Source organism: Falco naumanni, chromosome 9, assembly GCF_017639655.2.
Source record: "Falco naumanni isolate bFalNau1 chromosome 9, bFalNau1.pat, whole genome shotgun sequence".
Lineage (NCBI taxonomy): Eukaryota > Metazoa > Chordata > Aves > Falconiformes > Falconidae > Falco > Falco naumanni.
Genome location: NC_054062.1, coordinates 5,270,225 through 5,296,469, shown reverse-complemented (window position 1 = coordinate 5,296,469; position 26,245 = coordinate 5,270,225). Strand labels below are relative to the sequence as shown.

Genomic DNA, 26,245 nt, shown 5'->3' with positions numbered 1-26,245 from the left:
TCAAGGTGCAGTTCTGATGTGCTGGATGGAGATGCAGCAGACTCATGGGGAAACAGCAGCCCTGCTAAGTACACAGCCTGAAGGAAACTGCCCTTGTGCTCGCCCATCACCCCCACAGAGACAATGCCGGTCTGTCCTCTAGTGACCACTCTCCAGCACTTCATCCCCATTAGCGCTGAGAAGATTGAAGCAATGGCAATTCCATTGCTTCCACGAACGTAAAACCTGCATCCACACACCCTCCTATGGAGCTGGGAGACTGTGGTTTAACCGGCACAGCTCAACGCTTGGTTGCAGAGCTCTTAGCCATACACCAGCTCTGCTCTACGCTCACAGCACCTCGATCTTCCTTGGAAGTGTCTCACCGAGCGGCGGTATGAGCTGAGTAGCTGGTTGCTCTTTCCTCTGACTCACCTGGTTCCTGATCTGCCTGTGCATAAGATCCTTCTTCACTTGGAGAGCTTCGAAGGCAGCTTTCTGCATCTCAATCTAAGGGACAGGCAAAATCCTGCTTAGTGGGGTTGTTGATGTAGCTGCAAAAGGGCTCAGCAACTCTGCGCCCTTGCAGCAGCTCATGAACAGTGCTTGCAACAGCATCATGATTACATCCCGGAGCCCCAAAAGGTAAAACCCACTTTACAGACAGACACAGGAGTTATACTCGATGTCCTTCAAACACGCATTTTGAACGCTTTGTATGAACTCCGCTCTGTTTTTCAGCAGCACTGAGCACCCAGGCTGTGCAACAGGGCACGGCTGCCCAGCGCTTCTGAAAATGAGCTGCAGAGCCCTCAGGTTCATCCCTACCAGAGACTCTCACAGTTCAGCACACAGCGTTAAAATAACTTTCGCACGCAGCCCAGCCCAACCACCATTGCTCCTGTGATCCACTCTTGATCCCGCTTTTGCGTGCAGTCGCTTTCCCTCGATCCCCCCGCCAGCCTTTGGCTCCCTTGCCTACCTGCTGCAAGATCTGGCTGACAGCTTTGTTCTGATCCAGCTGTTGCCAAGCCAGGATTTGCTGGAACTTCTGATCCATCTCTGCTAGGCTGCAAGAAGATGGATTTGCCATGGAGTTACTGCTGGGTCTGAGACTCTTGGTGCAAAAAAGAGGGAAAACGGGCAACAGGGAATCCAGGAATGGAGACACTGGTTAACGAACAAGGGCCGAGGGCCATGGCGCTGCGCAGCTGAAGCCTGACAGATTTAACACCTCCTTCCCCGCAGCCAAACCAAACCTGCCCCACAGACCAAGCCAGAGCAGAAGCACCGCTGGCTGCATGTGCACAGCCTGAAGTCCAGACAAGCCTCAGCGAGCTGCTCAGGTGGTGAGAACTCGCGGTTGGTACTCTGCGCCGGGAAGGGCGTGCTGATGGAGGAGATCCAGCCAACGTGGCCATACCTTGCCCGCACACGCAGGCAGGACCTTGGCTGCCCGCTGTCGGGCAGCTCACAGGCACGCAAGGCTGTTTCTGTTCAATGCCAGATTATAGTTTCTCACCTTGTTGTAAACAGAGCAAGCCAGAATGCTCTCTGTACCTATAGCAATGCAGTAAGTCCTACTTAGATACAAACAGCACCCTTGAGACAACCCTAGGAGGTGAGGAAAGGAATTCTCTGCTAGAGTTTGATACTGAACTGGCTAACACAACGGGAAGACCAGTCTAATTTCATCCTCCATATTTAGCAGAATGTTCAAAGTAAAATAAACAGCGTAAAAAAGTGATAGTTCATCCAAAGTGTGATTAACATGCATATTCTTGTGGCCAGAAGGCAGTTCACTGAATCAGGTTTGATGGTTTCTTTGAATTGTGTGGTCACCTGCTCTTACACAGCCGCATTCCAGCAGCTGCAGGAGTTCCTGGGTGTATCTATGGGAATTACACTGGGAACTGCTGGAAAAAAAGCGACTTTACAACAGTGCCACCAGCCCCAGACACCTCCCACCATACCTGGAGCATGCCTGGTTGACCAGGTCTTGCCGACGAGACTCGTAGGTCATTTGGATGAGCTTGTTCTTGTAGCTCTCGGCCAGCATTTGTTGCATGGCAGCTGGGAGACAGAAGGGCCGTCAGTCTGCGCCAGAAGTGGGTGTCTAGAAGAGGCACCCATGTGCCACCACTGCTACAAGCACTTGCAACTAACAGTGCCTTCTCCCTCATTTCCAGCCTGACCCTGCTTTGTCCATTTCCTTATTTCAGAGCAGATTCACTCAGCTGCAAGAACCGTAACGATTTATAGTGGAATTACCTGAGCAAACTCCGCTCTGCCTGGGCTTGCACCTCTCCAGTGCTCAGAGGAGCCCGGTTCCTGCTTACCCACCCTCAGACGGGTGCAGCTCTGCCTGTCCCCCTGTGAGTAATCCGTCCTCGCGGTGGCAACACACCCACCATCTATCTCCCTTGAGACCCCAGTAGATCTGTTCATGGTCACCACGGGCAGAAAAGGCTCCCCAGCACCATTCCCCCACCACCGTCTCACAAACCCCACCAGCTAACGTCTGTTTGGTACCTCTGAAGTACAAAGCACTTTGTGTGCTTACACCCAGCCTCACAAACACCGTGTGTGACGCTGTAGCTTCACAGGGAGCACAGCCTGCACCTCAAGGAGAAGCAGCAGTCAGCTGGAGGTGGGTCGGCTGTGGGACACATGCAGCGCTACCCCCTGCCGCTCTGCTCCACCGCACCAAGGAACACGCCAAGAACGTGTGCCTGACAAAGCACCTCCCGTGTGGCTGTCACCGATTCAGCACATCTCCAGGGGAACCGGGTCTTTGCTTGCACCTGACCACCCCAAAGAGTTGTCTGGACTTACCGGCCACTTCCCTTCTGCGTAGATGCTCCGTCTCCTCCTGTGTTATTGCCATCAGCTGTTCCATCCTTATTCTGCCAAACAACCAAGAACAATTCAGCCGCTCCTTCGAACAAGCACCCTCTCCCTTCTCTCCTGCTCACCCAGCTCAGAGCCTAGAGGCTGGGCAGATCCACCCCGCCACCTGCTCGGAAAGCCACGTGCATCCCAGCGGCACAAAAGTCTCAGTGCTTCCTTGGTAAGGAACCTCTAAGTCTATGGGAGACAACAACAATTTTGCTGAAAATCATGGAGACAATTACTTCTTCGACTGGAAAGCTGATCCTTCTGAGAAACACATCTACGCAACATGTATACACTCTCAGCAAACGTCTGTCCCTGTTTTTGCTTTCCTTCCTCCTGAAGCTTGATGAGCACTGTAAAGCCGACCTACGTGAGCAGTGCCACCGACAGCAGCCACCTGGCCTCCATTCCTACCTCCCCTGCCCTCATCCCGGCACAAACACACACAACGCCACCTAACAGACCAGGAACTGGTGTGGCTGGAAAACTCTCTGACATGCAAAGGGATTATTTCCAGCCAGGTCAGTGTCCCCATCCCATTTACTGAGCCACAGCACAGTGGGCTGGAGGGAGGGGGCGGCATATAGGCAGGGGAGAGAGGGGACAACCCCTTTTGGTGGCAAAGCCAGCGCAGAGTGTTGGCTGAACGGCAGCGTTGCTCTCAGTTCCTCCAAAATGTACAAATTACTGGACTGTGTTCATAAATGCCTTGCTTCCCAACAGATGTAGTTGGTCTGTTGGTCCTCGGCAGTGGGACACAGGGTTTTGTTGCCAGACTCCTCAGCCAGGAGGATGCTCTGACCATGCAGAGATGAACAAGAGGTAAAATCACCGTCCTGTTGGGTTTGCCAGACTGGGTAAGACCAGACACATCTAGCCCGGTGTCCTGCCTCTGACACCGACCAGAACCAGCTGCAGGGATGAGATGAACCTCCCCTGACTTAAGGTGGATTCAGACTGGTGGCTCTGAACAGGAGGTCCCAGCCCTCCTTCCAGCTTCTCGCCCCTTTTCTACAAGAGCTCATTTCAGGGAGACTCACCTCTCGTTCTCCAAGGATTTCAGAATGTCTGAACTTTGTTTTTGCCTAAGAAAAGATAAAAGAAGAGGTTTTCAATAAGCTGAGCAGGGCAACCTCCTGCTCCCACAGTGGGCAGGACAAGGCTTTGCTTCTCGTGCACCAGGAGCAGCTTTAGCAGGCTGGTGACCTCGCGTCAGCACCGGCCCGGCAGGAGAGCCAGCAGATCCAGCTGTGGTACCTTCAAATATCTACCTTCCATGGGTAATTCACATTTTTTCCACAGCACTGCAAAACTCCAACAGCACACTTATGTGTGAAACACAGTTTTTTAAGGTTGCATGATCAAATCCCACTTCCTTGAAATGGGACGTTGGGAATTCAACAGCTAAGGCACCTCCTAGAGACATCTATCCTGACCAGCTCCGTAACACTGGGAAAGGGCAAAACGAACCGCTCAGAACGGGATAAAATAACACGAGCCTCCAAGGGACAGGGATCATTGCAAGACACCCTGGGACCCTACCTCTGGTTGTCCTCTAGCAGCTTCTGGATACGGCTGGCAATGCCCTGCTCCGCTTGCTTCAGCTGCTGCAACAGCTTCAGGCGCTCCCCCTCCAGACAGCGCTGGTGCTTTGTCAGACCCTCCTCCAGCCGCAGCTGGTCCTAAGCCAGAGCAAGAGAGAACCAGGGAGACAGCGGTCAGCTGAGGAAAGGCAGCATCTCATACGGGACCGGTCCAGAGGAGACCCACCTCTCTCACGGTCTGCAGCATCTCATCCTTCTGGCTGTTGATCTGCTGAACGAGCAGCGCGTGTTCTCTTTGCCCCATGTTCAGGCGCCGCTCAAACTCCAGCTTCTCCTGCATTTTTTTTTCCTGAGAGGAGCAAGAAGAAAGATGAATGCCAGAGATCAACAGGCTGCTGGCTCCGCTCCTTCCCAAACAAGAACAAATTCTGGCAAAAATGTAAAACAAGGCAGAGTAACCCTCCTGAGGAGAAAGCAAGCCCAATGGCAAACAGGAGGCTTGGCTAGGGAGTGGAAACCTTCTCTCCTTAGGAACCCCAAAATTGTGAAGAAGAAGCTGCTGCTCTCTTTATGAGTCTGCAAACTCCCCACCGCTCATTTCACAGTCACGAAGCCAAAGTCCTTGGGCATCAACCCCTACAACTGCAACAGCCCGTGCGAACACCCGGCGGAAAGCCCAGCGGGAAGCTGTGTCCCCTCCCGGGGGGCCAGGGGACACCCCTGGCTCAGGACAAGGGTGAAGGCAGCAGCCAGCTCCGAGCAGCTCCAGCCAAAGGCAGAGTCAACCACAGGACGGGAGCTTCTGCTTATCTCCAAGTGAGCCTTGCACGAGGGAAGAGACACCGAGCAGTGAAATGAAAAAAGTAAAACTGAAAACGCAGCCAGGTGAGGGGAGCGGAGGACAGAAAGAAGGAATGCTAGGAGAGAGCTGGAGCAGTAGCTCTGGGAGCCAGAGAGCCAAGGGAGCAGTCACGGAGGGGCTGGAGTGTGGGACAGGGACAGACTGAGCACTGTGTGCACGGACTGCTCACACATCTGCCCGCCTTACGTGAAAAACCAGCCGAGCTCTCAGCACGGGGAGGCAAGAAAAAAAGCCGCCTGGTGTGAAAGCCCCCAGCTCCAACTCTGCAAACACGGAGCGATTTAAACTGGAACCGCTCACTCGAAGTGCAGCTCGTCAGGCGAGTCAGTCACAGATTCCCCCACGCTCTCACTGTCTCCTGCAGGAGGACTGAGCGGCTTTGGGGTTTTTTCTGCAAGAATTCAGTTCTCAAAGTATTCAGCCTTGGCTGAAAAAACAGATAAAGGGATGGAAAACAAGAAATTGAGGCGGACCTACAGTGCAGACAAAGCATTTGCAGGCGTTCATCCTTACCTTCCTCTTCTCATAATCCAAGAATTTGTTCTGAAAAATAAGCAATATCAGCAGACATTTACTCCCAGAGGCAGTATTTTTTTTTTTTTTACATATTATTAGCCCACATTATATCTTCCTCTAACTGAGTAAAGACATCAGCCAAAGACACAAGAAGACTAACACAGGCACCAAGTCCGGCCATTCATGCTTCTCGAGGGACAAAGAAATTTACTCTCTACTTGCCAAACAGCACAGGAATGAGCACAGCTTATCCTAATTAATGCCCAACCTCACCTTTCCCAGGTAGGGCTGAACATGTCTAGCACTTGGCTGGGAATCACAAGCTTCTTCTGCAGTTTGCTGTCCCCCCAGAAATACTGGCGTTACCATGTCACACCGCATCACACTGTCACCCTGTCCCTGGACTGCATCGTTGCTTTCCAGGATGGGACAGTGCTTTGTGGTGTGTCTTCCAGCAGCCCGCAGCAGTAACACCATCCCTAACGCCCAGGAAGGAGACGAGCCACCCATGCCCACCGTGCTATGCCTGGTTCTGGGCACTGATGCTCTCTTGATCCCAAAAGACACGTCCCGGGGTGGGAGGGAAGGTGACTGCCCCAAGTGCTGTAAGATCCATTGATAAGAGTCGAGAGACAAATCCAAACCCCTCTCGTACAACTTCACAGGCGGTGCAGCCTCACCTGCCACTCACTCTCCTCCTCCAGGTATTTCTGCACTGCCCTGTCCATCCCATCCACCGACGTTCCTCCTCCATCACTCCCTGGCGCAGGGAGCAGATACTGCGAGGGAGGGTAGTAGGCAATTCCACACTCTGGAAGGTACCAGACACAAAACAAGAACATTTGGTGCTTAAAGACCTCCCTGGCAGCATGGCTGGGGGCTGGCTGGTGTGGAGGAGCGCTGCCGGCTGTGCCCCCTCGCCCTGCGGGCAGATGGGTGCCCACCAGAGCTCCTCCAGCTCAGGCAAGGAGCTCCAAGAGGAGATAGTGCTGCCCCAAGCCCACCAGGAGGATGATCAGAGTTACCCTGTGCTCAGGGAGACACGCTTCCTTCACGTGGGCACAGGCGTGCCGACTTCTGCAGGGCTGCAAACGCTCCCGCTCGTGCTACAGTAAGTTCTGAGCATCCTTTTATTTCAGGGATTAGCCCAACATCTGGCAAGGTGCTTCTCCTGCGTGAAACCTCTGCCAAACCTTCCCGTCTGTATTAAATACAGCATCTGAAACCCACAGTACGTTATCTTTGTCCTCTGAGATTTCCATCTGGTTATATCTCTCTTAGTAACCTATCAGTCTACAAGCCCCAGGTTCTTCCTCGTAGAAAAAGTGGATAGAAGGGACCTCAAGTGACTCCTGAGTCTTTGTCCCAAGGCATCCATACCCGGACAACGCCTAATCCTCCTGCTGGAGAAAATACCTGACCCCCTGAGCAGCCTGCCACGTGTGCAGAGCGCCAGGGACCACCCCAGGCAGAGCCGATCTGATGTTTGTCCTTTGTAAATGCAAACTTGGAACGTGCCACAGCACCTGGTGGGAGCACAGCGTGGTCCCCCAGGTTCTCACTACCACCCACAGGCTCCTCGTGCTTACCTTTGCAGAGGAACTGCTGAATGGACTCTGTACCGGCACTGCAAATGTCAGGTGGTGGGTACGTCATGGAAGAGGCATCCAGGGTCAGCGTCTCCAAGAGAGAACACACAGAGCTCCAGGTTATTCTGATGGCCCAGAGTCCAACTGAGCTATCCTTGCAGCTCCCCAGAATTTTGCTTACGGAGTGGTATCACTTCATGCTACCCTAAATCCTGACACAAACATGAGGTTGTATCGACTTCCTGCTGGGCGTTTGACAGCTTTCAGAGGTGACTTTGTGGTCCCTTATTTGGGACCTTTGAAACATCCCCCCCAGGCAGACACATCTACTGTAGAAGAATGGCAGCAGAAGCGTGGCCTTAGAATCTCTGAAGATCTGCACAATCCAGGCCCGGTATTAGAATAGGCCTGTAATCAGAATTGTGCTGAAGTTGCTGTGCTGAAGTTAACAAGAAAGGTGGCCTTGAGCTATTCGTGAATCCTGAGACCAAGTAATGATGTTGTGCCAACAGGCCGTGGCTGTAACAAGCTACAGCTGCTGGGAAAGCAGGTGCAGGGCCAAGAGAGATAGGGAGCGGTATGGGAAAATAGGGAGTAACAAACTACAAGGCTGAAGCACAGCAACACAATTAGCTACATGGATAGAACGCTTATCTTAGTCATGATAATTAGGGGCGTGAGAACCGCGCGCGTTTAGAGACTACTAACCAATTCTATTCCTGCTTTACAAATACGCATGTGTATCGGTTCTATATAAGCAGCGTTAGAAACTAATAAAGTTGAGCAAGATGCATAACTCATATTGAGCATCTTCTTGACTCCGGCGAACCCTTCTTCCAACAATCTACTTTGTGTTTAAGTACAAGAGGGCACAGCATGTCCCAACTACAGAAATTTTCCATTTTATTTCCATTACTCCACTACATTTCAATGTGCTGGCGCCGTTACGCATGATGCGTGGAAGGGATGGCGATGCGAAGGGCACAGGGAGGAGTACCACAAAGAACGAGTGGAAGGAGCACTTGCTGGTTTGTCTTACCGTGACCACCAAAAGGACCTAACGTTGCCTCTTGTAGGGAAGGGCAGAGCAGGAAGGCCAGGAAAGGAACCGCTTTACCAAGCACAGGGGAGCAAGCTGCACAGAGCCCTGATCTCCGAGACTGACCGCAAAAGAAGCCCAAGGTTTGGTGTTCAGGACGGAGAAGCATTTATCTGCATCCTCCGTGCTGGTGGCTGAGTCAGCCCCCGTGTCTGACGTTGGCACCGTTTAGTACCGATGACTTTGGCAGGCAGGTGACACATCCATAAAAATCTCGATGCTTGTCCCATTTTGGACATGCACTCCGGGGAGCCAGAAACCCCCGGAGGCTGACAATGAGTCACAGATCTGTCACGGCAACAGAGGCAAAAAATCCTCATGGGAAATATCCCACCGCTCATTTAGAATCAACCTGGGTGGGAAGCGGCTGAGCCGACTGGAGCCCATGGGCACGGTCTGTGCTCTCAGACAGCCCTGGCAGCAACACCTGGAGGTTCACTCCCTGCGTGTTGCTTTTTTCATGAGAAAACCATGGCAAAAAGTGATCAGAAAAGCCCAAAGCAGCACGGGTACGCAAAAGCTACTTTGGACACCATGAGCCGCGTACAGCTTTGTTACAATCCCCGACAGGGGGTCCTGCGCAAACCCTAAAAATTCACTTTCTATGCGAAATTTAGGATCATATTGAGCATGCAGGAAGGGAGGCAGCCCGCAGCAGCGAACAGCCCGCCAAGGGGAGCCAGGGGTGGCCGGCTGGCTGCGCACCTCCAGCGTGCGGACGTGAGCCAGCACCCGCGGCAGCTCCTGAAGCTCGTTCTCGCTGACGTCCAGCGTGCGCAGGCTCCGCAAGCCGCTCACAGCAGCGGGCAGGTCCTTCAGCTTGTTACCTAGAGAGAGCAGCCAGTTAGTGCTACCTAACCCCTCCAAAGCAGGGCCCTGCAAGCTCATCTACCGGAACACCAAACCATCATCACACGTGTGGCTCATTTCCTACATTCTGCTACAGGGACGGGGCTGTCCAGGGTCACACGAGGGCTCCAAAGGCTGCCATTGCCCACCAAGGCAAACGGGCAGCAAGGTCCACGTGCACACAGCCCATGCACAGGTCCAGCAGCAGCTCCTCGTGCCCAAATGACCTTCTCAGCTGAGCTTACTGCTGTGGGCTGCATCAGTGCTCTTTATCAGGAGAATATGTGCGACATAGAGTCTTCTTCTCTTTGTTGGAAGTACCAGAGATGGGAGAAAGGGGCCTGAGTGTGGGACTGCACAGCTCGGGGTCAGAGCCAGGTGCTGCTGATGCAGCCGTGAGCTGAGCTGCACTTCAGATTCCTCGCCCTCAGTTTCCCTCCCTGTTTCAGCTCCCTGTAACAAAGTCTCTTTTTCTCCCAGATTTATGGCACTGCGTATCTGGAAGATGCCCAGGAGTCTTGAAAAGAGGTACAGTCGTGACCTTCGTGTTAGGGCTGTGCACAACTGGCGGGGCGACACAGGCTCACAGGACCCAGCTCCAGGCGTCAGTAGACTTAACTGGAATTCAGTTTATCCAGACGGACAGCTCTGCTTGCTTTAGTGAACTGCTTCTGCCAAAACTACTGTTCTTCTTACACTTGAATCTGCACAGACAGATTTCTTAGGTTGATCTAAATAATTTTCCAGAGGGGGACAAACCCTGGCTGGGGACTCCTCCTGCAGGGCACACAGCCCCCAGCGCTCTCGGTGCCCCCCAGGTGCAGGGACAGCACTGAGCTTTCAGCTGCTGGGACCAGCCACGATAACCTGACCGCTGTCCCTTGAGAAAAGGCAACGGGCTGAATGAAAGCATCAGAGGGGGCAGGTCTGACATGTTTGCTGCTTATATGATTTCTCCTGCCTTGCCAACTATTCTTGTGTTCTTCCTTAGCACTCAGTGTAAACCATTCGGTGCTCGCCTCGGTGGAAAGGAACAATTACTAACGCAGCTCAACACAACCCAGCTAATAAATGGTGCTTTGCCCACAGCACCCACAAGAAACATGTGCCATACCTTTCACATTGAGCATCTGGAGCTGGGCAAGGTCTCCTATAGATTGTGGAAGACATTTTAAATGATTCCTTTCAAGGTTTAGGACCTAAAGTATTAACAGAAAAGATATTCAAGATATTCTTTATACAAGTCTCAAGCCTTCCACACATCTATGTAGTCGGGACTACTTTCAGGACCAGAAAGACAAACTGGGTTTAGACAAAACTTTCCGCGTTAAAAAAAAAAAAAAAAAATTTCCGGAAGCCCTGGATACAGGGTACGTCTAGTAGTGAGAAACCCTATCCACAACCAACAGCTGCAGCAGGTGCTGAACGCAGAGGCAGGAACTGGGAAGCCGAGCATCCTCCCCTCCAGGGCAGCACCCCCCAACTCCAGCTCCCACGGCGGAGCGGCAGCTGAACCCAAAGCCGCCCCCCGAGCAGAGGGGACCCTCAGAGTGCACTGTGGCACGCTGCACTGAGTTCTCAACATAATCACACCAGGGAGAATGGTACAACCTGAACATTCCAGGCAATCGATGGGACTGGAAGCTCCAGCTCCACCTGCTCGTAGCACCTCCTTGGCAGTGCGAGCTGCTTGCACTGGCAGCCCTTGCACTACGCTGGGACGACAGAATTCAGCACGCCCGCCCTCCTCCTCCCTGCTCTCCCCCTCCAACAAGCCAGTCCAACAGCAACACTCAATAACATCGATCTGACAATACCAGCACCACCACTTAATTTATGATTATAAAAAACTAGCAGTAACCCCATAGTCTTGCTGCCCTGTAACAGGCCCTTTACGGACACTTGGGATGCAGCTGCAGATCTTTTACCTGCAGAGATGTCAGCTGGCCGATATCAGCAGGAAGTGATGCCAGCTGGTTGTCATGCAGGTCTAGAACCTGGAAAAGTAGATGATTTCACCACACCAGGTTGGGAAAAGAAGTCACGGTGCAAGAATGAAAGGTCATGAATTATCTAGCAAAGGAAAATAACTTCCCTTCCAGTGGGGCTTTGAAAAGCGGCTTAAGTTTTTGAGGAGACGTAGCTGCTTAATTCTTGTAAGGCTTTTGAAAACTCAAACCTCTATACATCAATAAACAAGCAAAAGACTAGGGAGAGCAGTGACCCAAGGGAGAGCAGTGACACCAAGGGAGCTGTTCCACAAAACCCAATGAGCCAACTGGATAAATCCTCTCCATGGAGCCAGCCTGGCAGAAGACGACATTTTCTGCAGGATCAGTGAGCTGAACAGCTCCATGGAAGCTGAACTGCTCCAACACCGGTGCTGGCACAGGGAGAGGGCAGGACTACACCTGGAGACCTCCCTCCATGGGGAGAAGTGAGCTGCTGGAATGACTCTGCCTCCTGTGGACCCACAGCATGCGGGTGGTGGAGCCGAAAGCCCTCAGCATTTATATGGCAGGTACAGCGACACGGCACCATCGCACGGGGTCACCCATCACCAGGGCCGTTCACATTCAAATGACCCACCAGTGCAGAAGAGGGATGGACCTACCCCGTAACACACCCAGCCCTGACCGACCACCCTGTGCGAGGCTGCCGAGGGGGGAAATGCGTGATTACGAAGAGGATAAACGAATCCTGGAACTGATTATGATTTTATACAAGCCGCTCAGTGACCGCTATCTGTCTGCCTGAGAGGTAAACCTAGGAAAGGCAGGCATTACTGATTCTTGGTGAAGATAGTCAGACAGAAGGGATTTACTTGGGATAGTGTGTTTTCATGCAGCTAGAATGCAAGAAAAATAGGCTACAGGTTAACTGTTAAGAATCACAATTACCTTCACAGTTATGAGACTTGAGAGGCTGCAGGACTTTGGAACTAAAGATGTCAGATTATTTGTGTGAATAATCAGCACCTGAGAAGGAAAAATCCCATTGAAACAGGAACACATGAGACACTGCTGTCTAGAACAAGCACATTGTTGAGATTTAATTGCAGGAGCTGTATAAGAGCTCAATAGGTTATTCAGTATCACATGACGTATTAAAATAGTAAATGGATTTTCATAGCAGGTCAAACTTTTAACACGTTTGCTTGTTAACAAGAGCCTAGTTGCTTACATGTGATATATCATTAAATAGGCCAAGCAAGAAAAGTCATCTGTCATCTTTCATGAGAGAAGTTAGCTCTAAAGCACACAGACAGGATTAGTCCTCCCCAAACTGCTCTCTGTGTAGCATTGTACAAGTGGCCAAATCCATTACAAACCAACAAGCAACATATAAACAACCACATGCAGTCACTTCCAACACAACTACAATACTGAAGCTTAATAATAGAATTATCTAATAATTTCTGATTACAACATTACCTTTTTTTGCAAGACTTTACAAGTTGCAAAGGCCCCGTAAGGAACCTAAAACCAATTTAAAAATAGTCATGTCAGGCTTCTCAAGACACTATATCTTTGTAAGCACTTCTACAGTACCCACCCATACAGCGTGAATAACTAACTTTAATGAAAATGCAAGTGATACTTAAAATTACCAGCCCCCAGTTTTGGCCCAGGATACCATTACTTCCCAGTTAGCTTCCATTTAAACAGCTTGCAACGGCTTTCCATGCTCCAGTGTTGTGCATAGCACAGAACAGGCTGAGGTTTAGGCAGAAGTTCAAGTCTTGCATGATTTAATATCCAGTGTGCAGATGACTCAGGAGTTCAGGTGTATTTTCCCTTAGTCATCACACAAATGTATTCTCTGGTTTTGCAGCCTCAGCAAACACGCCGCAGCGGGCTAAATGGGAAAGGCGAGCCACAGGCAGCCCTGCGCGTCTCGGCACATGCCAGGCTCTGTGGCAGGGGGGCAGGCAGAAAAGGGAGACGCCAGCAAATTCAGCTCATGCCAGGCACGGCCGAACACCGTGACCTGCTCTACAGCGCGGAACCGGCATCAGCCAAACCCTTGTCCAGTATTAATTTTAAGACAAAACTCACTTTAATTTTTGAAACAACAAAGGCTAAAAAGAAAGAGCAAAGCAGAGTTTGCTGGTACCGATCCCAACGGAGCCGCTGGGGATGCAAGACCAGCTGCGGCTGTGAACGGCGCTGGCTCAGCGCATCCCCCGTCTGCCACCCTTTCAACCCAGACTGGCTTGCAGGCTGTCCCACAGAGCTTGCAAACCCACACACAACATGCTGTTGGCTTCTCATCTTTGAACAAAACATCCCCAAGTCTCAGCAAAGCCACTGTGTGCCACACAGCAGCCAGCTAGCCTCTCCAGGATGGTCCCAAATCTCCCCCCAAACAGAAGCGCGATATCCGTCACCTCGCTAGGCAAAGGCATCCTGTGACACAAGGTTACGCAGGTACCAACATTTTAGAAACGTAAGACACTGAATAAAAACTGCAATGAAATAGAAATGGGCTTCTGCTTAACAGGGTTGCCTGGCTGCCAGAACAAAAAGCTGTGTCTCCTCTGAGCGCCTGGCAAGCCGTCACCAACCGCTCCCACGCCATCAGACAGCTTGTTTCTAATTTAGTTGGCTGCCAGAAAAGAAGCCAAGCTGGAAGTGAGATTTCCATCCTTAACCAGCAGCCTGGAAACAGGGATTTTCACTTATACAGAAAAATAACCGCAGGTGGCAGACTTGGTAGCTCTAGGATTAGAAACAGTCAGCCTTTGGCAAATTCCCTCGTGACTAACAAAATTAAGCCATGAGGTCCCCAGCTAGGGTGCTACTGAGGTACTGGTGGAGGGTATAAGACCACTCTGCCCTTCCCAACTTGTTAAATGAAAAAGGATTCCCAGGAGAGAAGCGGTTTTGAAGCATCGGGTAGGATGGGCAATCTCCCACCTAAAAAGGGGAAGAAGCCCCCCCTGGAAGGCAGAGCTCGGCAGCCACGGGACGCAGCAGACCGGTACCAAGGCCACTCCTGCCCCAGGGCTCACAGACGTGACATTAACCTGGCAGCTGGTGACAAGCAGCAGACAGAGGCATCAGACCCATGAGGTGATACTGGAAGTTGTAGGGAACATACCTCTGAGAGTTCACATTTGGATATGTCAAGAATGTCATCAGCACCAGCTTCTTTTGCCTGGAGAGAGAAGATATGCATCCAGAGAATTAGACCCTGCAGAAATACCTGATCTCTTGCTGCATATTGACTAAACCACTCACCTGCCCCCTCCCTAGAAAATGGATTACAGTTCTCTGCTGCCGCTGTGTAATTCAGCAACAGTGCTAGAAGCAAAGGGTGTTCTGCTACAGCTGCAGCAAGAAAAAGCAACCACGAAACCAAACGGCAGAAAAAGCCTTTTGGTGCAATAAATGAATTTCTGCACAAAGAACCAGAGTACATCCCAACTCTGCAATTTTAACTTAAAGAATATGGAAAGGAAATGATGGCATTCAAGCACCAGAGAGGCACTTCCCAGGAAGAGCAGCAGTGCCATCCTAGCCTGTAAAGAGCCTGCTGTGCCATCGGCATGTCTCACTCCGCAGCCCAACCTTCTTCTGAGCTGCACACAGCGACCGAAATAACCTGCTATCGCCTTTTTGCTTCCACAGGACCCACGGAGCCAGCTCTGCTGTGTAAGGGGGAGTAAGGACTTGCTGCTTCTGTACCAGAGTGGTTTTCCATGTTCAGATGAACAGCATCCAATGCAGCTGCTAACAGCAATGATTTTTTGCTAACGGACAAACCTCACTGGGAGCAGCATTGCAGCTCTGGAATTATTTTCTTAAATGAAAGGTTCTGCACGAGGCAATAAAACCTGCTTGTGTTAGTGCCTCTGTTAGATCTTCAGAACTGGATATCCTGACCCTAAACTAAGCACGTGCAATACAGAACTAATCCTGGAACGGGCAGATGAAGCTATCCCTCCCCAGCCCTGCAGGAGCTGAACAGAAACCCTCCAACTGAACAAATTCGGTAACAGTGGTTTCGTTATTGGTAACCTAACAAAGCCTTCCTTTCCAGAACATCTTACAGACATCCAACAGGTATAATTTTGTCACTTGTAAAATGCAGGTGCCTCTGGGGTAGAGCACAGCAGATCCCCTACGCCGGCACTGCGCCACAGCTCCGAGCACAGGACAGGCAAAATTCCAAGGAGGATTGCTTTCAGAAAGCCAGCTTTAAATCTGCGGCTGCTGTACGAGAGGTAGCTCAGCCGACCTCACTGGTATGACAGCCACCCACTGAGGGTCTGCCCCAGAAGATCCTGGCTAAATCCTAGTCCAGGAAAACAAACTGCAACGAGTTAATCCTCTGAGCAATAGGAAGAAAAGGAGTAATAATGAGAAGCAAGAGGGGCACAGGGAAAGCCAAGTATGATGGGGAAGGCGATGTCACAGGTTCCTTGGCAGGAAAAGCAAACTGGGAGATCTGTCAGGGTGAAGAGGCGTGGAGGGGAAAGGAGTGATGGGGTCGTACATGCAGGCTGGCAGGAGGCGGGCAGGGAGGATTACGGGGAAGCACAGAGGCAGAGGGGGATGGAAGTGGCACAGTGGGGACCTGTGGATGGGAGGGCAAAGGGAGACGGGGAAAGCAGGAATTGTGTGATGCACATTAGGAAGACGACCTGCTGTCTTGGTGAGGTAACTCGATCACTGGTAACGCAGGGGACATACCGAGTCACCCAGCGCCCAGGACTAGACACAGAACAGAAAAGACCTCAGCATTGCTTACCAGGCACATTTGGTATTCAAGGCGCTTCCGAGCATCATCACTGGGTTTCTTCTTACGGAAGAAGAGCGGCATCTTTAGTTTTGACTATAACTCCGTCTCAGTGGCAGAAATGATCAGCGTAAATAAAGGCAGAGGGCTCCTGGAATATGTGTTTGCTGGGGAGCCTGGACTACAGAATTGTGCTCTAATAAGGGGGAGAGGGAGGGGAAAAAAGAGAAAGAAAAAAAATTCACTGTCTCAGCAATTGTCTTTGTTTAAGCCCTTCTCTGGCTTGATCACACAGGGTGATTCCAGCACGCCTCCGTTAACAGGAGCCGCAGCAGCACTGTTGTGTCTCTGAGGCAGGTTGATTGCCTCAGCCATCCTTGGGCACAATAAATTCAGTCAAGCAGGAACCGTACAGAGGAAGGCTATCGAGCGCTCAGGAAAGCCCAGGGTCTGCTCTAGGACAGGCGCTAAAAAAGCTGTAACTGTATCAAGAGACCAAGTACCAGGGGCAAACCCCAAACGACTCAAACTCAACGCTTAAAGCAACAAGCAACTGTAAAATGTTCTAGAATAAAGGTAGGCTAGCAATGTGTAAAACTCCTAGTCCCAAGAGCAACACAGCTGCCTCCACCTTCCAGGGCAGGTGAGAATAAACAAGACCCCAACACCGTTCAAAATACAGGTAACTGCTTGCCGGGGACATGTTGATTACTGAGTGCAGCAGAACCTCCTCTGGCATGTCACACAGCCTGTCCCAGCCGCTCTCTGGGTTGTCACAGGGACCCCAGACAAGCACCAGAATCAGGGTCCCCAAGCTAAACTTCGCTTCTCAGCTTTAGGGGTTGTCTCAAGTTAACCAAGCACTCGATTCATTTTCTTTCTAGGCAGAAGCAGTCCCGCACAGGAATACTTTCCCCGTTTTAGTCTCACAGCGAGATGAAGAGAATCTGCTTAAAGACCTAATAGCTTAGACTCAGACTTTTAATAGGCTTATAAAGCCAAACCAATTTTCAACAGTGTAATAACTGCCTGCAAAGCTAAAAGAACCTAATTTCAGAAAAGCTCTGACCAGAGCCACGGCTGCTGCCCCAGCCACGTGCCGGAGCGTGCCATCTGCCCTCCCGAGCACTGAAGGGCTTCTCCCAGGCTGTGTGGCTCCAGGTCAGACTGCCGTGCTCCATCCTGGGCTTTCCCAAGAACAGTTATTCTGGTCACTACAAGACTGAGAGCTAGGGAATGTTTTTTCTGTTAATTTAACTTGACTGTACGCAAAGACAGCAGCTGATTCAAGTGTAACCAGAGTGGATGGCAGTAAGATGCCTGGAGAAACCAGTACTGCAGGGGCGTGAGGGGTCAACTCTAGAACAGGACTCAGACTGAGTACGGGAGAACAAGGGAGCATGTGGGCAGGCTTTGAGGGAAGGGCAGAAAGCTAAAGCTGGACAAGAAATGGGGAGACCAGCTGGTAATTAGATGGGGACCAGCTGGGACGCTGGGAAAAGAGACCGGGGAGGAAATGGCGTTCATCTGAGGCTGCACAAGAGCAGGGGGAAAACTGGCAATGCAGAAAGTGTTTGAGCTGGGGCTGCTGGTGAACAAGGGCTCCCAAAGGGAGCTGATGCAGGCGGGACTGAATCTGTCTTGGTGGTAAGAATGGCATAAGATGAGAGAGGAGCAGAAGTGCAACAGAGAGCCCAAAAGAGGAGACTTGAACTGTCTGGGCAAGAAGCCCTGCATACTCAGGGAACCTAAGGAGCCATGATCAGCACTGCACAGCAAAGAGGGTGGACCCAGGCAGGAACTACAGCTGCCAAAAGTCCAAATTGAGATACACACTACGAAGCTTGCACTGGAAGTTTCACTTTGCAATGGCTTTTTTAAACATTGTTTTAAATAAGCAATTTTTAAATCAATACAAAAGCATTAATACTTTACTGCTACGCTCACCGGTAAATGGCACAGCTACACAATGCAGTCAATTTATGCTCAGTGAAGCTCATGTGCATAAAAAGATGGTTCTCTGCCGGCTCTGCATCTACAAACTGGTCTCAAACTACACTGAAAAGCACATACCCACAGGATACAGCTGGAGATGTTCCTTGCACATGCAGATCTCTCCCAGAAACTAAACAGAGCTTTATGCAGATAAATCCTTAGTGTAAAAGCAAAATATAACTTCAGTCTAAATGCATCCAAGCAACTACCCTTCACTTCACTCCAGAAACAAGGTGGCAACGACGTTCTGTTTCACTGTACTGTCATACCACTCCACTGGAACAAGCTACCACACACAGAGGGTGGCTACAAACAAACTAATTCTGGGCGCTAGAATTGAACTCCATGCTTCCCTGCTCTTTCCCTGCCATCCCACTTTGCTGCCTTTTTAACAAGTTCAGACTAACGAAATGCCTGTCATATTCACCTCCCCCCAGGAGGTGAGCAAAAATTCAGAAGATTAAGCAAGAATGAAAGTTTGTTGTCAGAAGTTACAGTTTGCAAATGCAGGAAAGCAATCAAGAGCCATAAGCAAGGGTCAGGCCACAGACAGAAGGAAATGTAAAGATGAGAAACCAGGACAAGGGCGCCTGCAGCCAGACACCCGTAACTTTGCTCAACACGTTCAGCTCTTTGCTGAAGACTTACACATCCCCTCATCCCATCTCACCTTTCTCTATTACAGCTAAGTATTATTAGTCATGTGGGTAGTGGAAAATCATTATTTAATTTTTGCCCAAGAAAATACCTAAAGATGTGAAGGCTGAAGGACAGACAGTTGACAGGAAAAGAATAGTATCGGGTTCAAAAGAGGAAGGATCAGAGACTTGTTAAACAGATTGAATAGTCTTTAAACGTCAAGACTTGCCTTAGTGAAAAAACACATCAAACCTGCAAGCAGTAAAGCTGTGCCTGTCTCCATCGCCTTTGTGTGCTCAGCTGACCATTGTTCATTTTAAGTGTAACTAGCACTCAGCAGTCAATAACAAGAAGGGCCTTTGGCACGTGACTGTATTTTATATGGCATAATCTTTATTTATTAAGTTATTGAAAGAACTATCTGCAAGCACCTGGGACAGCACCCACCCTGCAGTAAGTCAGCATCCACGAATTACAAATCCCATGTCTCTATGGATGCCAGCGGCTGGTTTTTGCAGGCAGCCGCTCTGCTTGCCTAAGCGGTAGCAGCACACACACAGGGCAAGAAAGGGCAAGGGAATGTCCACTGTGCGTTTTACATTCTGCAGCTGTTTGCATACTGACAGTAAAAGAAAACCAAACCCCTAGTTTTACAAACAAATGTAATCAAAGTGAAACAGCAATATGGCTATACAGAAAGACCCAACCCCCATTTTTTAAAACATCCTGGACATCATAAATACAGCATGGCACTGTAACAGACAAGATGAAGGTCTGAAAAGAAGAGAGATTTTATTTTCTGTGGGAAAACATGCTCAGCAACGCATCAGTGAGCTAGTGTCTGGATCTCAGTGGGGCTCCTGCAAAGATGCTGCCTAGTCACACGGGACAGAGCTGTCACCAGACATCTCTCAGGCAGCAGGTCCTGCTCACTGAGTGAGTCCTCCAGTGAGTCATCCAGTGGCTAGCAGCAGTGGCAGCGAGCCCTGCAGCCCAACCCACACTGGAACAACACACAGGAAGGAGGCAGAAGGCAAACTGCAGCTCTGTAACTTAACTCTCTCACAGCACGTTTGCTCTTTGTGCTGGAGAATTGTTGTGACAGTTGTACCACCCCTGTAATAAACAGCCTCTGCTTGATCCTGTCAAGGGCCTCTCCTGGCAACGCCTGAACCAAATCTCCTCTCTTCTTCACCAGCTCCAGCTCTGCCTCTCAGGCCTTTCTTTCCCTTATTGTCACTATTCTCTTCCTCTTCTTCTTCTCCTTAGGGACTCCCTGCAGTGGCCCCCTCCCAGGTTTCACACAGCTTCCAAAGGCTATCTTTCTCGGTCCTCCTCTTCTTTACTCTTTTACCAGCCAGAATAGCGCCGCTCTGTGCCTGAAGGCCTGAGCACTGCCGGCACCGGCCCCGACACCTGAGGAAAGCAGCAAGAGTGAGCAAGGGCCGCCTCTCCCCCCGCAACACACACACCGGCGGCCGGGGCCTGCTCCCAAAGCCCCCCCCGTGCCCTGTGCCCTCCCTCGCTCTCGCCCCTCCGAGGGGCCCCGGCGCAGCCCGAGGGGCCTCACACCCACACGGACCCTCGGGCAGGGCCAGAGGCCGCCACCGATCCGCCGCCAAACACCGCACACGCTGTCGAGGCCCCGGCAGCCGATCTCCCCCAGCTCCGACCCGGCGCGGCGCCGCTCACCGCTCACCGCTCACCACCGCCATGATACCACGCCGCCCCCACCCCCTGCGCGGGTCACATGACCTGCCGGCCACGGGGACCAGCGAGAAAAGCGGCCAGAGCGCCCCGTCCCGACCATAGAGACCTGCGCGACGCCCCGCAGCGCTCGTGCGCCCCCAGGCGGGAAGGCCGCCCGCCCCGCCTACGCGGAGGCGGGGAACGCGCGCCCCAGCTCCCGCGAGATCTTGGCGGGTATATCGTGGGCCCGCGCGAGTCGGATATTCTTTTCGTCTGTACCCGTGGGCCGCGGCAGCTGCCATCCGCCTCCATCCGCCGCCACCCGCCTCCATCCGCCATCACCCGCCGTTATGCCGCCCAAGTTCGACCCCAACGAGATCAAAGTCGGTACGTGCGGGGCGGGAGGGCGGCGGGGGAGCGGCCGGGCCGGGCCTGGCCTGGCGAGCGGGGCTGACGCGCGTTGCTGTGCCCGCAGTGTACCTGCGCTGCACCGGCGGGGAGGTCGGCGCCACCTCCGCTCTGGCCCCCAAGATCGGTCCCCTCGGTCTGGTACGTACCGCGGCGGCGGGGGGGGGGGGGGGAGAGAGGCCTCGGGGGGGAACGTGTGTGTGGGGGAAAAGGCCTCGGGGGAGGGGGGGGGGGGGAGAGGCCTCGGGGGGGGAGGGGCAATGGGGGGGGGGAAGAGGCCTCGGGGGGGGAATGGGGGGGGGGAGGCCTCGGGGGGGGGGGAAATGGGGGGGGGAGAGAAGAGAGGCCTCGGGGCGGGGAGGAGGCCTCGGGGTGCAGTGTGTCTTGGGGGACAGCTTCGTTGGGGGCACAAGGTGAGGTGGGTGGCACAGGCGTTCTCTGCTTTCGCCCAGGTGACGTTTCTGCCCCGGTAACACGTGTTTCTGGTTTCAGTCTCCCAAGAAGGTGGGTGATGACATTGCCAAGGCCACGGGTGACTGGAAGGGGCTGAGGATCACGGTGAAGCTCACCATTCAGAACAGGCAAGCGCAGGTACTGAACGCCAGAAGGGACGGCTCGGTGGTGCAAGTGTTGGGCGCAAACAAGCTCCGCTTGCTCAGGCCACGAGCCTAAATCCCGGCAGGGTCGACTCAGCCCTTCATCCTTCCGAGGTGGATAAAATGAGTTCCACGCAGCGAATGTGTGGGGGTCTTCGGGAAAGACCTAAAACGCTTGTGCAAGTGTTCTGAGCGCCTCCGGCTTGAAGCTGGCAGGGTGTGCTGTGTATGAACCCTGGGCCTTACCAGGCTGAAGGTTCCCAGTCTGCTGGCAACTGGGGAGAGATCTGCTCATGTGCCAAAGCTGATCATTTATCCTGTTGTAGATAACTGTTTGTTCTACAGAATGTCTGACCAGGAAAAAACTCTTCTAAGCAACATAAAAATTATAAAAAGCTTCCTTAATGAATCCTGTAGCCACCCGCCACTATACCTGTCCTGAATTCTGTGGCTGGTATATTCCAGTGGTGAGCTGAGAGCAAGCCCCAGTCAAGGAAACAGGCCTCTCGTGGCTGTGGGGGGGCCTGTGCCGAAAGGCTGGGAACAAGTTTCTGCATCACAAAAAGGCCTTTTGTACTAATGAGTGAACTGAAAACATGGTGCTCTGGCGATCAGCTTCCCAGGCGCTGACTGCTCGGTTGTGTATCTTTGTTAGCTACTGACTTGTGCGTAAAGGGGGGAGAAATTAATCTCTTTTCATTTAGATAGAGGTTGTTCCTTCTGCCTCTGCTCTGATTATCAAAGCTCTGAAGGAGCCTCCTCGTGACAGGAAGAAGCAGAAAAACAGTAAGTTTTCATCTGGCTGTAGCTCTGAATGTGTCTGGGAGCTATGAGGGGAATTGTGTCTGCCTCCTGGATTATTCAGCTGGCAAATGGGTGCTGTGGGGCTGTATCTTGAGCTGCTGACATAAAGTGTTGGGGTACAGACAACAGCTTGTACACCAGCAGATTTCAGTTTCTTGGAAGATGGGCTAAGAGCAGCCAGTGTGCTGGTCTTGTAACACAGGGACTGGTACAGTCCAGAGCTGAGCTGATGGAAGACACCAACTTAGCTGTTCTTGTGGGTAGCTTTGTGCTGAAGTCTGGGGACAGGCATGCTGACCGCAGCCTGCTGTAGTTGTAAGCTCTGGTTTCCGTGTGGTTGGAGTGCTGGGAATGGTGCTTCTCTAGCAAAGCATGGGGAACTGGAAGTGCCTGTGTCTGTCTTACTGGTAACTTACTGGTGCAATTGCTTTGCTTCATAGTTAAGCACAGTGGAAGCGTCAGCTTTGATGAGATAGTGAACATTGCACGGCAGATGCGGCACAGATCCCTGGCTCGAGAGCTGTCAGGTAAGGAAGGGTGTTGGGTTCACACAGTCCTCCCTGTGCTTGTTCCAAGGGCCTAAGCCAGGTTCTGCTGGTTCCTGGGAGGGTCCCATAGCTGGGGGTGGGGTGGGGTGGAGCTCCTCCTGCAGCTTGGGCACTGAACACAGGAGGAACAGCCACAGCCAGCCTCCTGCCTTCTGGCAAAGCTAGTGCAGGATGGTGAAAGGTTCACGGGGCACTTTCTGGTGCATTCCCTGGGAAACCAGTACACTAAACCTGGCTGAAGCGGCTTGCTGAAACCCCGTGGTGACAGCCTGCAAACCACAGGGTGGGGTGGGACAGCTGAGGGGTGTGAATAGCTAAGTTCTCTAGGTGTTCTTCAGTTTTTCCTGTGGTAAAGCACTGACAAGCTGTGTCTTCCCACTGCAGGGACAATCAAGGAGATTCTTGGAACTGCCCAGTCTGTGGGCTGCAGCATTGATGGCAGGCACCCACATGATATCATTGATGATATCAATAATGGTGCAATTGAGTGCCCAGCTGTAAGTATCAATCTCTGACTGAAACTTGCTGTATGAGATGATTTACTTAAGAGACTCTACTAATGAGCTGTATTTGTTTCCTTCAACAGAGCTAAGACTGCAGAAAAGAAGTAGCCATATGAGGCCTCTTTTAAGTCTTTTGTAGAACCTTAAATACTTAATAAAAGACCCAGTTGTCTGCAAAGGGTGTTGCTGGCTTAATTTTGTCCTTGTCCTGTGCTGTGCGAATAGTGGGATTTGGAAGGGGCCTGCCTGATGGTTCCACAAAAAGCTAGAAGATAATCCCTTTCACATTTGCTGCCCTGAAATCCTTGGCTTGTGGCAGCACTGAGTTTGGAGAAGCGGAGCTTCCTCAAGCCAGTACTCCAGTGAAGAGCAGACCACTAGTAGCTTGTGGCCCGTGGAAAGTTTTGTGAGCTCTGTTCTTGCCAGTGCCAAAGGTGCAGCTCTGAGCAGACAGCTTGTGAATTCCTTGTTTGCAAGCACAGCTTTTGCTTTGCTTGTTAAACTGTCTTTATCTCAGCCCACAAGTTCTCTCACTTCTATGATTCTCTCCCCCATCCTAGTTTGGGGGAGTCAGCGGGCAGCTGCGTGGGCTTGCAGGATGGAAGGGCTCTGACAATCTCCCTGTGGGAAATAAAATCAAAGGTGTGGCTGTGCAGTCAGCATTCCCAGGGACCGCAGGAGCCAGGAGAGCTCTGTGTGCCTGGCACAGGGACCTTGCCCTTCCCTCCGGTGCCTTGCTACCAGGAAGAACCTCTGGTGTAGGTGACACAACCGTGGTGGTCTGTTGCAGAGCAGATTGGGTTCATTGCTCAGCTTCTGCCTTAGAGCAGAGGACACTGGATTTTTCTTCTGGTGGCTAGAAGTAAACACATCCTAGTCCTTGAGCTGAACTATTGTATTTTATTTCATTGCTGAAGAGGAGCAGGTATGCTGGTTGCAGGTGGGACCCTGTGGTCCTCTCTGCTTCAGGGTGTTGTAACAGGGCCCTGTCTTACGCTTTTCCTGATCCCTTGAACGGTGAAACTGGGGGAGCGGGGCAAGCAAAGCCTATAGCCCCTCTGCATCATCTGCTCCAGGTCCGGATGTATTCTCTGAAATAAAAAAGCTGGTTTCTGTGTTTGCATTTCTTTTGGCATGGGCATTCTGTAAATCCAGTGCTGCTGCTTGTCAGGAAATGGGCTCCAAAACCGGGCTGAGCCGCAAAACTTGCGATTAGTGGTGAGTGTTGTGGCTGTTCCTGCAAGTGACTGCAGCCTGCAGGAGTGCTGACCTAGCCTGCTGCTGGAGAGCTGCCACTTGCGGACGAAAGGAGCTTCCCCTACTAAGGGCACCTTCCTGAAGGAAAGGCAACTGGCTTACTGGAGAGAATGCCTGTTGGTGAGAGGCGATGGTGCCCCTTAGGGTATGGATCAGGGTAGGGGTGTGAGTACAGCTACTGAAAAGCACAGCGAGGAAAGAGTGAAAGGTTTAGCCTTGTTTATTCAAAATGAGCGTTTCTTGGTAAAATTTAAGGGCCTTGCCAGCACCACCTTAGGGGTCTCGCCCAGTGCTGAGGGTGTAAGGAGCCCGTGGGCTCAGCCCATTTATCCGCTTAACCTCTGTGGAGGTGTCTGTGTGTTTCAGGCTCTGCTTGGAATTGTACATCAAGATACTTGACATTTGGTTCTGGCACCTGAGAGCTCTGTCCAGCTGGTACAGCTGTGGGGTGCAGATAGAAACAAAGTCCCCCGAGGACCCTGGGGAAACCTTGTTCTGTTTCCAGGGAAGGCTGGGGTTTCCCCTGGGGCAGCACAGTGAGGGATGACAGTGTGGGCTTTCAGGCTGAGCACTCTGTTAAAGTGGAATTATCCTGGCAAGGAGAATGCTTGAGGTGACCCTGAGGTATCACTAAAAGCCTGATGAACAGCAGCACTGTGATTGCAGTTTACTTAAGGGCTGACGGTGTCCTGGGGCGGGGGGGGGAAGTCATGAATGTTAATTTAGGTCTAGTTTTCTAAAGGGGATCAAGTTCTTACCAAGATGGTGAGTTGTGTGAGCCTTGGTGTTGGAAAAATGTTCTGTGAGGTGTGTTTTCCTCCTCTGCAAAGTGGTGACCGTACTCAATCAGCTTTTTCCTTGCCAATGTCTCTTCAGTTCTGCAAATAACTCTCAAAGTTACATTTACAGGGTACTTTCAGCCCCAGAGAGAAACTCCCTGGCTGGAGCTCTACTACAGCGAGCAGCACTGAAGCTGTGTGTGTTGCAGGAGCTGGGGAAAGAAAAAGAGAGTTCTAATGCTTCCGGGGGTGTGTAGGAGAGCGTGTGGTATGTGCACTAGCTGGGCTGCTAAAATCCGATGGATGGGGTCTGGATTATTCCCCAGGATCTGCCAGAGTCCTTTGTAGGAAGAAGCTGGTGCAGCTGGTGGTTGGCTGAGTGCAGCACTGGCCGCCGTTGTGCCGGGCACACCAGGTGCTGGCTGAGCTGGAGCCTCTGTGAGGAGGAAAACTCAAGTCTCCAAGTAAATTCCATCTCAAACTCAATGGGAGGAGGTGTCCACCTGTAGTAATAAATGTTTATTTCTGAAGTACGTGCAAGCAATGTGGTGTTCTCTAGTATAAAAGGTGCTGCAACTCCTAAGCAGCTGTAGTTGAGGGCTGCTTGGATGTGGAGCTAAACCTTGGTGCTAGCTCTAGCTTAAGCCAGGAGTGAGGCTTGGGCTGAGCCTTCCGTGCATGTGGCGGAGTCATGCTGTAGGAATGTGTCTCCTCCTGCTTGTGAAGCATAAAATGCACGTTGTGTTAGCAGTGGGATCTTCAGGAATCATCTGTATTTGCCCAGATTTAACAACAAACCGCTGCTCTCATTAGGACCCAGTTTCCAATCTGCTCTGCTGCCATCGGAACCCACTGGTGAAGCAGGTAAAACGGCATGGAGGGGGGACCCTGGGGAAGAATTCTCCTAACCTGTCCTTGCAAGATCCAAAACGCCGGGTCAGCATGCAGGC

General features: G+C 51.7%; 2 protein-coding genes and 1 non-coding gene across 9 annotated transcripts in view; 2 read left to right on the top strand and 1 right to left on the bottom strand.

Moving 5' to 3' along the window:
• Positions 1-20,457, bottom strand: part of LRSAM1 (leucine rich repeat and sterile alpha motif containing 1) — a 28,104-nt gene extending 7,647 nt beyond the window's left edge. For 2 of the 7 annotated variants that reach the window (XM_040606629.1, XM_040606633.1), the window contains exons 1-18: positions 20,294-20,404; positions 16,090-16,273; positions 14,437-14,493; positions 12,768-12,812; positions 12,234-12,311; positions 11,262-11,330; positions 10,448-10,532; positions 9,190-9,311; positions 7,386-7,476; positions 6,477-6,607; positions 5,794-5,823; positions 4,645-4,767; positions 4,417-4,556; positions 3,915-3,959; positions 2,815-2,885; positions 1,953-2,052; positions 962-1,049; positions 415-489 (exon numbers count right to left, since the gene is read on the bottom strand). In XM_040606629.1, the coding sequence (XP_040462563.1) occupies positions 415-489; positions 962-1,049; positions 1,953-2,052; positions 2,815-2,885; positions 3,915-3,959; positions 4,417-4,556; positions 4,645-4,767; positions 5,794-5,823; positions 6,477-6,607; positions 7,386-7,476; positions 9,190-9,311; positions 10,448-10,532; positions 11,262-11,330; positions 12,234-12,311; positions 12,768-12,812; positions 14,437-14,493; positions 16,090-16,161 (1,422 nt within the window). In that variant the 5' untranslated portion in view covers positions 16,162-16,273; positions 20,294-20,404. The other 5 variants (XM_040606631.1, XM_040606630.1, XM_040606632.1 and 2 more) reach the window with 5 other exon arrangements.
• Positions 20,458-20,652: 195 nt separating this feature from the next.
• On the top strand, positions 20,653-23,437 carry RPL12 (ribosomal protein L12). The gene is made up of 7 exons (XM_040607399.1): positions 20,653-20,787; positions 20,876-20,949; positions 21,301-21,399; positions 22,109-22,190; positions 22,649-22,735; positions 23,141-23,253; positions 23,343-23,437. Exons 1-7 carry the CDS (start codon positions 20,751-20,753, stop codon positions 23,346-23,348), a joined length of 498 nt encoding a protein of 165 aa, XP_040463333.1. The 5' UTR covers positions 20,653-20,750; the 3' UTR covers positions 23,349-23,437.
• Positions 21,825-21,953, top strand: LOC121094349. Its single transcript, XR_005829819.1, has one exon. It is a non-coding gene; the product is annotated as a small nucleolar RNA SNORA65 (small nucleolar RNA).
• Positions 23,438-26,245: the final 2,808 nt, after the last annotated feature.

Coding starts and splice junctions, on each gene's coding strand:
- RPL12 (XM_040607399.1), top strand. CDS start 20,751: ATGCCGCCCAAGTTCGACCCCAACGAGATCAAAGTCG. Junction 21,400..22,108: donor TTCAGAACAGGCAAGCGCAG/GTACTGAACGCC, acceptor CTTTTCATTTAG/ATAGAGGTTGTTCCTTCTGC. Junction 22,736..23,140: donor CCTGGCTCGAGAGCTGTCAG/GTAAGGAAGGGT, acceptor TTCCCACTGCAG/GGACAATCAAGGAGATTCTT.